The following is a 13107-nucleotide window of genomic DNA, read 5'->3' as shown; positions in this document are numbered from 1 at the left end:
AACTCCACCCCCAATGACATCAAGCCATGTCCCCAATGACATCAAGCCCCGCCCCCAATGACATCAAGCCGTGTCCACAATGACATCAAGCCCTGCCCCCAATGACATCAAGCCGTGTCCCCAATGACATCAAGCCATGTCCCCAAATGACATCAAGCCCTGCTCCCAATGACATCAAGCCTTGTCCCCAATGACATGAGCCCCGCCCCCAATGGCACCAAGCCCCACCCCCAATGGCATCAAGCTCTGCCGCCAATGACATCAAGCCGTGTCCCCAAATGACATCAAGCCCTGCCCCCAATGACATCAAACTCTGCCCCCAATGGCATCAAGCCCTGCCCACAATGACATCAGCCCTGCCCCCAATGACATCAGCCCTGCCCCCAATGACATCAGGCCATGTCCCCAATGACATCAAGCCCTGAGCCCAATGACATAAAGCCCTGCCCACAATGACATCAAGCCCTGACCCCAATGACATCAAGCCCCACCCCCAATGGCATCAAGCTCTGCCGCCAATGACATCAAGCCGTGTCCCCAAATGACATCAAGCCCTGCCCCCAATGACATCAAACTCTGCCCCCAATGGCATCAAGCCCTGCCCACAATGACATCAGCCCTGCCCCCAATGACATCAGCCCTGCCCCCAATGACATCAGGCCATGTCCCCAATAACATCAAGCCCTGAGCCCAATGACATAAAGCCCTGCCCACAATGACATCAAGCCCTGACCCCAATGACATCAAGCCGTGTCCCCAATGGCATCAAGCCCTGCCCACAATGACATCAAGCCCTGCCCGCAATGGCATCAAACCCTGCCCCCATGACATCAAGCCCTGCCCCCAATGACATCAAGCCCTGCCCACAATGACATCAAACCCTGCCCCCAATGACATCAAGACCTGCCCACAATGACATCAAGCCTTGCCCACAATGACATTACACCATGCCCCCAATGACATCAAGCCCTGCCCACAATGACACCAAGCCCTGCCCCCAATGGCATCAAACCCTGCCCACAATGACATCAAGCCCTGCCCCCAATGACCTCAATCCGTGTCCCCAACGACATCAAGACCTGCCCACAAAGACATCAAGCCATGTCCCCAATGGCGTCAAGCCCCGCCCCCAATGACATCAAGCCGTGTCCCCAATGACATCAAGCTCTGCCCCCAATGACATCAAGCCCTGCACCCAATAACATCAAGCCCTGCCCACAATGACATCAAGCCCTGCCCCCAATGACATCAGCCCTGCCCCCAATGACATCAAGCCCTGTCCCCAATGACATCAAGCCCTGCCCCCAATGACATCAAGCCCTGCCCACAATGACATCAGCCCTGCCCCCAATGACATCAAGCCATGTCTCCAATGACATCAAGCCCTGCCACAATGGCATCAAGCCCTGCCCCCAATGACATCAAGCCCTGCCCACAACGACATCAAGCCCTGCCCCCAATGACAAAAAACACTGCCCCAATGACATCAAGCCCTGCCCACAATGACATCAAGCCCTGCCCCCAATGACATCAAGCTCTGCCCACAATGACATCAAGCCCTGCCCGCAATGGCATCAAACCCTGCCCCATGACATCAAGCCCTGCCCCCAATGACATCAAGCCCTGCCCCCAATGACATCAAGCCCTCCCCACAATGACATCAAACCCTGCCCCCAATGACATGAAGCCCTGCCCCCAATGACATCAAGCCCTGCCCACAATGACATCAGCCCTGCCCCCAATGACATAAAGCCCTGCCCACAATGACATCAAGCCCTGACCCCAATGACATGAAGCCCTGCCCCCAATGACATCAAGCCCTGCCCACAATGACATCAGCCCTGCCCCCAATGACATCAAGCCCTGCCCACAATGACATCAAGCCCTGCCCCCAACGACATCAAGCCCTGCCCACAATGACATCAAGCCCTGCCCCCAATGGCATCATACCCTGCCCACAATGACATCAAGCCCTGCCCCCAATGACCTCAAGCCCTCCCCACAATGACATCAAGCCCTGACCCCAATGACATCAAGCCCTGCCCCCAATGACAACAAGCCCTGCCCCCAATGACATCAAGCCGTGTCCCCAATGGCATCAAGCCCTGCCCACAATGACATCAAGCCCTGTCCGCAATGGCATCAAACCCTGCCCTCTTGACATCAAGCCCTGCCCCCAATGACATCAAGCCCTGCCCACAATGACATCAAACCCTGCCCCCAATGACATCAAGACCTGCCCACAATGACATCAAGCCCTGCCCACAATGACATTACACCATGCCCCCAATGATATCAAGCCCTGCCCACAAAGACATCAAGCCCTGCCCCCAATGGCATCAAACCCTGCCCACAATGACATCAAGCCCTGCCCCCAATGACCTCAAGCCGTGTCCCCAACGACATCAAGCCCTGCCCGCCATGACATCAAGCCATGTCCCCAATGGCGTCAAGCCCCGCCCCAATGACATCAAGCCGTGTCCCCAATGACATCAAGCTCTGCCCCCAATGACATCAAGCCCCGCACCCAATGACATCAAGCCCTGCCCACAATGACATCAAGCCCTGCCCCCAATGACATCAGCCCTGCCCCCAATGGCATCAAACCCTGCCCACAATGACATCAAGCCCTGCCCCCAATGACCTCAAGCCGTGTCCCCAACGACATCAAGCCCTGCCCGCCATGACATCAAGCCATGTCCCCAATGGCGTCAAGCCCCGCCTGAATGACATCAAGCCGTGTCCCCAATGACATCAAGCTCTGCCCCCAATGACATCAAGCCCCGCACCCAATGACATCAAGCCCTGCCCACAATGACATCAAGCCCTGCCCCCAATGACATCAGCCCTGCCCCCAATGACATCAAGCCATGTCCCCAATGACATCAAGCCCTGCCCACAATGACATCAGCCCTGCCCCCAATGACATCAAGCCATGTCCCCAATGACATCAAGCCCTGCCCACAATGACATCAAGCCCTGCCCCCAATGACATCAGCCCTGCCCCCAATGACATCAAGCCATGTCCCCAATGACATCAAGCCCTGCCCACAATGACATCAGCCCTGCCCCCAAGACATCAAGCCATGTCCCCAATGACATCAAGCCCTGCCCACAATGGCATCAAGCCCTGCCCCCAATGACATCAAGCCCTGCCCACAATGACATCAAGCCCTGCCCCCAATGACAAAAAACACTGCCCCCAATGACATCAAGCCCTGCCCACAATGACATCAAGCCCTGCCCCCAATGACATCAAGCCCTGCCCACAATGACATCAAGCCCTGCCCGCAATGGCATCAAACCCTGCCCCCATGACATCAAGCCCTGCCCCCAATGACATCAAGCCCTGCCCACAATGACATCAAACCCTGCCTCCAATGACATCAAGACCTGCCCACAATGACATCAAGCCCTGCCCACAATGACATAAAGCCCTGCCCACAATGACATCAAGCCCTGAGCCCAATGACATCAAGCCCTGCCCCCAATGACATCAAGCCCTGCCCCCAATGACATCAAGCCGTGTCCCCAATGGCATCAAGCCGTGCCCACAATGACATCAAGCCCTGCCCGCAATGGCATCAAACCCTGCCCCCATGGCATCAAGCCCTGCCCACAATGACATCAAACCGTGCCCCCAATGACATCAAGACCTGCCCACAATGACATCAAGCCCTGCCCACAATGACATTACACCATGCCCCCAATGACATCAAGCCCTGCCCCCAATGACATCAAGCCCTGCCCCCAACGACATCAAGCCCTGCCCACAATGACATCAAGCCCTGCCCCCAATGGCATCATACCCTGCCCACAATGACATCAAGCCCTGCCCCCAATGACCTCAAGCCCTCCCCACAATGACATCAAGCCCTGACCCCAATGACATCAAGCCCTGCCCCCAATGACAACAAGCCCTGCCCCCAATGACATCAAGGCGTGTCCCCAATGGCATCAAGCCCTGCCCACAATGACATCAAGCCCTGCCCGCAATGGCATCAAACCCTGCCCTCTTGACATCAAGCCCTGCCCCCAATGACATCAAGCCCTGCCCACAATGACATCAAACCCTGCCCCCAATGACATCAAGACCTGCCCACAATGACATCAAGCCCTGCCCACAATGACATTACACCATGCCCCCAATGACATCAAGCCCTGCCCACAATGACATCAAGCCCTGCCCCCAATGGCATCAAACCCTGCCCACAATGACATCAAGCCCTGCCCCCAATGACCTCAAGCCATGTCCCCAACGACATCAAGCCCTGCCCGCAATGACATCAAGCCATGTCCCTAATGGCGTCAAGCCCCGCCCCCAATGACATCAAGCCGTGTCCCCAATGCCATCAAACCCTGCCCTCTTGACATCAAGCCCTGCCCCCAATGACATCAAGCCCTGCCCACAATAACATCAAACCCTGCCCCCAATGACATCAAGACCTGCCCACAATGACATCAAGCCCTGCCCACAATGACATTACACCATGCCCCCAATGACATCAAGCGCTGCCCACAATGACATCAAGCCCTGCCCCCAATGACATCAAGCCCTGCCCACAATGACATCAAGCCCTGCCCCCAATGACAAAAAACACTGCCCCCAATGACATCAAGCCCTGCCCACAATGACATCAAGCCCTGCCCCCAATGACATCAAGCCCTGCCCACAATGACATCAAGCCCTGCCCGCAATGGCATCAAACCCTGCCCCCATGACATCAAGCCCTGCCCCCAATGACATCAAGCCCTGCCCACAATGACATCAAACCCTGCCTCCAATGACATCAAGACCTGCCCACAATGACATCAAGCCCTGCCCACAATGACATAAAGCCCTGCCCACAATGACATCAAGCCCTGACCCCAATGACATCAAGCCCTGCCCCCAATGACATCAAGCCCTGCCCCCAATGACATCAAGCCCTGCCCCCAATGACATCTGCCCTGACCCCAATGACATCAAGCCATGTCCTCAATGACATCAAGCCCTGCCCACAATGACATCAGCCCTGCCCCCAATGACATTAAGCCCTGCCCACAATGACATCAAGCCCTGCCCCCAATGACATCAGCCCTGACCCCAATGACATCAAGCCATGTCCCCAATGACATCAAGCCCTGCCCCCAATGACATCAAGCCCTGCCCACAATGACATCAAGCCCTGCCCCCAATGACATCAAGCCCTGCCCCCAATGACATCAATCCCTGCCCACAATGACATCAAGCCCTGCCCGCAATGGCATCAAACCCTGCCCCCATGACATCAAGCCCTGCCCCCAATGACATCAAGCCCTGCCCACAATGACATCAAACCCTGCCTCCAATGACATCAAGACCTGCCCACAATGACATCAAGCCCTGCCCACAATGACATAAAGCCCTGCCCACAATGACATCAAGCCCTGAGCCCAATGACATCAAGCCCTGCCCCCAATGACATCAAGCCCTGCCCCCAATGACATCAAGCCGTGTCCCCAATGGCATCAAGCCGTGCCCACAATGACATCAAGCCCTGCCCGCAATGGCATCAAACCCTGCCCCCATGGCATCAAGCCCTGCCCACAATGACATCAAACCGTGCCCCCAATGACATCAAGACCTGCCCACAATGACATCAAGCCCTGCCCACAATGACATTACACCATGCCCCCAATGACATCAAGCCCTGCCCCCAATGACATCAAGCCCTGCCCCCAACGACATCAAGCCCTGCCCACAATGACATCAAGCCCTGCCCCCAATGGCATCATACCCTGCCCACAATGACATCAAGCCCTGCCCCCAATGACCTCAAGCCCTCCCCACAATGACATCAAGCCCTGACCCCAATGACATCAAGCCCTGCCCCCAATGACAACAAGCCCTGCCCCCAATGACATCAAGGCGTGTCCCCAATGGCATCAAGCCCTGCCCACAATGACATCAAGCCCTGCCCGCAATGGCATCAAACCCTGCCCTCTTGACATCAAGCCCTGCCCCCAATGACATCAAGCCCTGCCCACAATGACATCAAACCCTGCCCCCAATGACATCAAGACCTGCCCACAATGACATCAAGCCCTGCCCACAATGACATTACACCATGCCCCCAATGACATCAAGCCCTGCCCACAATGACATCAAGCCCTGCCCCCAATGGCATCAAACCCTGCCCACAATGACATCAAGCCCTGCCCCCAATGACCTCAAGCCATGTCCCCAACGACATCAAGCCCTGCCCGCAATGACATCAAGCCATGTCCCTAATGGCGTCAAGCCCCGCCCCCAATGACATCAAGCCGTGTCCCCAATGGCATCAAACCCTGCCCTCTTGACATCAAGCCCTGCCCCCAATGACATCAAGCCCTGCCCACAATAACATCAAACCCTGCCCCCAATGACATCAAGACCTGCCCACAATGACATCAAGCCCTGCCCACAATGACATTACACCATGCCCCCAATGACATCAAGCCCTGCCCACAATGACATCAAGCCCTGCCCCCAATGACATCAAGCCCTGCCCACAATGACATCAAGCCCTGCCCCCAATGACAAAAAACACTGCCCCCAATGACATCAAGCCCTGCCCACAATGACATCAAGCCCTGCCCCCAATGACATCAAGCCCTGCCCACAATGACATCAAGCCCTGCCCGCAATGGCATCAAACCCTGCCCCCATGACATCAAGCCCTGCCCCCAATGACATCAAGCCCTGCCCACAATGACATCAAACCCTGCCTCCAATGACATCAAGACCTGCCCACAATGACATCAAGCCCTGCCCACAATGACATAAAGCCCTGCCCACAATGACATCAAGCCCTGACCCCAATGACATCAAGCCCTGCCCCCAATGACATCAAGCCCTGCCCCCAATGACATCAAGCCCTGCCCCCAATGACATCAGCCCTGACCCCAATGACATCAGCCCTGACCCCAACGACATCAAGCCATGTCCTCAATGACATCAAGCCCTGCCCACAATGACATCAGCCCTGCCCCCAATGACATTAAGCCCTGCCCACAATGACATCAAGCCCTGCCCCCAATGACATCAGCCCTGACCCCAATGACATCAAGCCATGTCCCCAATGACATCAAGCCCTGCCCCCAATGACATCAAGCCCTGCCCACAATGACATCAAGCCCTGCCCCCAATGACATCAAGCCCTGCCCACAATGACATCAGTCCTGCCCCCAATGGCATCAGCCCTGCCCCCAATGACATCAAGCCATGTCCCCAATGACATCAAGCCCTGCCCCCAATGACATAAAGCCCTGCCCACAATGACATCAAGCCCCGGCCCCAATGACATCAAGCCCTGCCCCCAATGACATCAAGCCCTGCCCCCAATGACATCAAGCCGTGTCCCCAATGGCATCAAGCCGTGCCCACAATGACATCAAGCCCTGCCCCCATGACATCAAACCCTGCCCCCATGACATCAAGCCCTGCCCCCAATGACATCAGCCCTGTTCACCCCTGGTCGCTGCGGCGGGAACTCTGCGCGAACGGTTGGGAGGGGCGGCCTGTGGGTGGGGGGGGGGGGGGGGGGGAGGGGGCTCCTTCACCGGGGGTGGGGGGGGGGCCTCCGATGGGGTCTGGCCCGCGATCGGGTCCCACCGATCGGCAGGCCAGCCTCTCCTCCCCCCCCGGGCCTACTTCCTGGCGGGCCGACGCCATCTTGAGTCGGGGCCGGCGCGCTAAAGAAGTCCCCCGTGCACGCGCAGGATGGTGCTCCCGCGCCGTGCTGGCCCCCTTTGGCGGCCAGAATCGGTCGTACCCGGGCCCGGTTCGCGACGGCGTTCACGATGGCGCAAACACTTGGGCTCCATATTGCAGAATCGCCCCCACAAGATCCTGAGGGGTATTGACCGGGTGGATGTGGAGAGGATGTTTCCTCTTGTGGGCGAATCTAGAACTCGGGGCCCCCGTTTAAAATAATGGGTCTCCCATTTAAACAGGAGGTGAGGCAAAATGTTTTCTCTCAGAGGGGCGAGACTCTCTGGAACTCTCTCCCTCAGGAGGCAGTGAAGCAGAATCTTTAAATGTGTTTGAGACAGATGTGGATAGATTCTCGGTAAGCAAGGGGGGGATAGGTTACCAGGAGGTGGGCAGGATGCAGATTTGAGGTTGCTATCAGATCAGCCATGATCTTATTAAATGGGGGAGCAGGCTCGAGGGGCTGAATGGCCTCCTCCTGCTCCTTGCTCGTGTGTGACCATTTGTTTTGGTCTCTAATAGAGAGAGACACCTATGGCCTCTGGTAGACAGTATCTGATTATGGATGGATATACTCGTCATGTAGCTGGACGGACACGTACCTTTGGGGAACCCAGGCTATCTGTGATGCCTGAAGATGAATCTTCAATCCCCCTGTGAAGAGAAACAGACAAATCATTACCGTTCTCACCTGGAGGACATTGAAGAATAAGCTCAGGATGTCTGCTCGACGGTGATTATAGCAATATGACTTCTCTCAGGATTTACCCTGTTACCTCCAAGACATTTTACTTCCTCAGAACACCTGGGAAAAGATCATAGGCCTGAAACGTTACCTCTATTTCTCTCTCCACAGATGCTACCACGTCTGCTGAACATTTCTCGCATTTTCTGTTTCGATTTCATCAATGACCCTCCTTCCATCGTAAGGTCAGAAGTGGGGATGTTCGCTGATGATGTCCAGCACCAACTCCTCAGAGACGTCCATATGCGGCAAGACCGGGCTGGCAAGTAGCAATCGCGCCACACAAGTGCCAGGAAATTACCACCTCCAGCATGGCAGAATCCAATCAGCTCCCCTTGATATTCATCATCACTACTGTCCCTGAATGACCCACCATCAGCATCCAGGCTGGAGATTGAACTGGGCCAGTCAAATAAATACTGTGGCTGCGAGAGCTGGGCAGGGACAGGAAGTTCTGCAGTGAGTAACTCACTACCTGATTTCCCCCCCCCCCCCCCCCCACACAAAGCTATTCCAGCATCTAGGAACATTGCCTGGGTGAGCTGGGACACTAACAATGCCCAGACTCAGAGTCACCACCTGAGCACAGGGTAAGTCTGGAATCTGGGGCCTCTTCAGCTCTGAATCTCAGGTTACCCCAGGCAGTGCAATAAACCATCATCCGAGTGTTATGGGCCAGGGTTTAGAGAACCCCAAAGTGTATCATGGAGTTCACCTGACCCACAACTTTTACTAGATTGTGGTGTGGGGAGCACACGGCCCACTCTACAGGTGTGGTAGAGCAGAAATGGAAAAGTATTTTTTTAAGCAAAACAATGTTTATTCTGTGAACTCAAGTTAACCTTTTAAAACTGAACATCAAAGCAACCATCAATTCAAATACAACCCCCAAAGACTACAACACTGAGTAAACCTTTAAGCTTTCCTTTTTAACATCCATACGACTTAAAAACAAAACCTTTATCAGAAGCACATCAGGTTAAAGTCACTACTGAGAACATTTATAATTCTGAATTCACCAAATGATCAAGAGATAGTCTTTTGATGGCAGAGAGAACAGCAGTACACCTGCTTGGTCTGGCTTCAGCTCCAACACTGAAAACGAAACTTAAACACACCCTGCAGCAAACAGCCTAAAATGAAAGTAAAAAGCTGACAGACGGCCCAGCTCCACCCACACTCTGACATCACTGCAGTAATATGAGCAGCCAAACATTTCTTAAAGTGACATTCTCATGACACCAGAAACAACGCCCTCCACCTGGCAGACTCGGCAGAGGACGGGGGCGAGGGGCGGGGTCTGGGAATGCTGCCTGGGAGTGTATTTTTGGACGAGGGCTGATACACCGGGAGCTCTCTGACTCTCACCTCAGCCGGGTCAGTGTTCTGATCACCTCGTCCTTCTTCAGCAGCTCCTCCTGGTAGATTTTGAGTTGATCCTCTAGCTGTGAATGGAAGAAAGATAAATTCAACTGCTGACTTCGGGTGAGTGTGGCAATGGGCAACGGATTCTGGGATCGCCCCATGGACCATGTCACACTGCAAGCCAGAGTCTCCCCCAGGCCTCCTGCATTGTGCCAATAAGTTAAAATACTTGAAGATGTTGGTTACAGGGAAAGTTTATCAACTTCCTGGTAAACTTACTGTCAATACTTACATCCATTAGTTTTACACTGGTTGAATAATCCAATGATCTATATGTGTTCGACATCATGGGTTTCACCTTTATAAGAGGGAAATATATATTCAAACATCAAACTTGCGTTTAACCGGGGCCCACCACAGTCTTTAGCCGCAGTCCCAGGAAACTGAACTCCAATACCGCTAAGTACCTCCCACCTCCCAGATACACCATCCCGCCCTGACTCCCTTCTGCCCCTCCCCTGGACTGCTATGTCTGGGGGCAACAAGTGGCTGCCTGAGATGCCAGTCAGATTGTCACTGGGCAGAGTTGCTCTGAATGTGTTGCTGAGACAGAGAAGTGGGGAGTGTTTGGTCACGTTGCTACAGAAACTGCACAAACAGACTGTCACCGGAGAGCTGGGCAATTATCCTGACAATGGCCAGGCTCCAACCTCAGCTTCTTTTGGCTAACCAAATAAATTAAATCAATAGATTAAGGGATAAGTTACAAAAGTAAGTCGCTTAAAGGGACACTGCATCAAAGTAAACAGAATCTCAAAGGACACTTCAAATCATCGAATCAAAGTATGACGAAAGGGGTCAACAGAACACTCCAATCCCCTTGGTGCCCACTGGGCATGGAATGCCTCGTTGCTGCCACAGGATAGCCTTTACCCTCTTTCCAGGGACACCCAGCAGTGAACATATCCACAGGAAAGGGACAGACAGTCGGGACGGACAACCCCCTTGACCGTCCACTGCCTGGATCGATTAATGGCCAGCTTGGCCAGGCCCAGGAGCAGGAACAGGCCCACGAGGAGGTCATCCTCGCACCCCACCACCCTCCACTCCAGGCGCTTCAAGATCAGGAGAGTGTGGGGCTGAAGTGCAACCAAAGAGAAACTAATTTTTCAGAAATCTAAAAAGGGTGTGCAGCCTGGCATCGCTTAGACATGCGTGGCCCAGGGCGACACGCGGTACAGCGGTTAGCAATGCAGCCTGGCATCGCTTAGACATGCGTGGCCCAGGGCGACACGCGGCACAGCGGTTAGCAATGCAGCCTGGCATCGCTTAGACATGCGTGGCCCAGGGCGACACGCGGCACAGCGGTTAGCAATGCTGCCTATAGCATCGCTTAGACATGCGTGGCCCAGGGCGACACGCGGCACAGCGGTTAGCAATGCAGCCTGGCATCGCTTAGACATGCGTGGCCCAGGGCGACACGCGGTACAGCGGTTAGCAATGCAGCCTGGCATCGCTTAGACATGCGTGGCCCAGGGCGACACGCGGTACAGCGGTTAGCAATGCAGCCTGGCATCGCTTAGACATGCGTGGCCCAGGGCGACACGCGGCACAGCGGTTAGCAATGCTGCCTATAGCATCGCTTAGACATGCGTGGCCCAGGGCGACACGCGGCACAGCGGTTAGCAATGCAGCCTGGAATCGCTTAGACATGCGTGGCCCAGGGCGACACGCGGCACAGCGGTTAGCAATGCAGCCTGGAATCGCTTAGACATGCGTGGCCCAGGGCGACACGCGGCACAACGGTTAGCAATGCAGCCTGGCATCGCTTAGACATGCGTGGCCCAGGGCGACACGCGGCACAGCGGTTAGCAATGCTGCCTATAGCATCGCTTAGACATGCGTGGCCCAGGGCGACACGCGGCACAGCGGTTAGCAATGCAGCCTGGCATCGCTTAGACATGCGTGGCCCAGGGCGACACGCGGCACAGCGGTTAGCAATGCAGCCTGGCATCGCTTAGACATGCGTGGCCCAGGGCGACACGCGGTACAGCGGTTAGCAATGCAGCCTGGCATCGCTTAGACATGCGTGGCCCAGGGCGACACGCGGCACAGCGGTTAGCAATGCAGCCTGGCATCGCTTAGACATGCGTGGCCCAGGGCGACACGCGGCACAGCGGTTAGCAATGCTGCCTATAGCATCGCTTAGACATGCGTGGCCCAGGGCGACACGCGGCACAGCGGTTAGCAATGCAGCCTGGCATCGCTTAGACATGCGTGGCCCAGGGCGACACGCGGCACAGCGGTTAGCAATGCAGCCTGGAATCGCTTAGACATGCGTGGCCCAGGGCGACACGCGGCACAGCGGTTAGCAATGCTGCCTACGGCGCTTAGGACCTGGGTTTGCATCCCGGCCCCGGGTCACTGTCCATCACAACTCAAAGATGTGCAGGTTAGGTGGACTGACCACACTAACTTGCCTCTTAATAGGGAAAAAAAGTAATTGGGCACTCTAAATTTATTTTAAAAAAAGATATTGCCCCTGGACTCCAGAAGGCCGCAAGCAACTTGGGAGTCTGTGAATCGATGCAACCCACGGTTGTGTGGGACTGCTTTGTGTGGCACTCTCCAGCCCAAACCCCGGTGGTAAGGGGAGGACTCCCCCATAGAGGGGTCTCCACCGGACACCTCCACCGCCGGATGACTACAGGGCAAGAAGGTGAACGGTGGAAGGTGTGTAGCAGCAGCTCATAAAGGAAAACGCTCCAAGCAACGCTAACGGGAACACGGGGGCCTTCCATCGGGCAGCTCCGATTGTAGGGCACCGGCCCCCGAGGAAGGGATCGGGTTTGGGACTGGGACTGATGTGAAGCTCCGTTTCGGCAGGAATACATTCAGACGGGAGTCCACCACACACCTGAGCATCCCCCAGGCCTGGTGTGCCATCGAATCTGATCGCCCCGGCAGCCGCAGGCCTCCTCTCCACCTCTCCTGGAGGTATAGCGGTGGAGGTACAGATTCCCCAGCAGCGGCTCCCTGCGGCTCACGGCGATACACACCAGACTTTGATCAGGCCCTGGTAAAAGATGGGCCATTCCAGTAAGGAATTGCGAATGGCCCTCAGGTCTAAAGACAGGAGCTGCCCATCATAATTCAGACCATTGCACTGGGAGAAGAAATAGGTTGGCAGGGCGCACCATCAGGAGGGGGGGGGAGCTCAGTGTAACTGTATTGCTGCAGGGGTCTGAAGGTGGAAGTCACACAAGGGCCCAATCATCCTCTC

The 13107-nt window shown here is 55.4% G+C and overlaps 1 protein-coding gene across 1 annotated transcript in view; it reads right to left on the bottom strand.

Annotated features, from left to right (window-relative positions):
* Positions 1-10220, bottom strand: part of LOC140407937 (coiled-coil domain-containing protein 170-like) — a 118784-nt gene extending 108564 nt beyond the window's left edge. The window contains exons 1-3 of the mRNA XM_072495126.1: positions 10117-10220; positions 9828-9904; positions 8317-8368 (exon numbers count right to left, since the gene is read on the bottom strand). Coding sequence (XP_072351227.1) covers positions 8317-8368; positions 9828-9904; positions 10117-10173 — 186 coding nt within the window. The 5' untranslated portion in view covers positions 10174-10220. The remainder of the gene's footprint in view (positions 1-8316; positions 8369-9827; positions 9905-10116) is intronic.
* Between the last annotated feature and the right edge of the window lie 2887 nt (positions 10221-13107).

This window comes from Scyliorhinus torazame, chromosome 2 (assembly GCF_047496885.1).
Source record: "Scyliorhinus torazame isolate Kashiwa2021f chromosome 2, sScyTor2.1, whole genome shotgun sequence".
NCBI lineage: Eukaryota > Metazoa > Chordata > Chondrichthyes > Carcharhiniformes > Scyliorhinidae > Scyliorhinus > Scyliorhinus torazame.
This window is presented reverse-complemented; position numbering and strand designations above follow the sequence as displayed.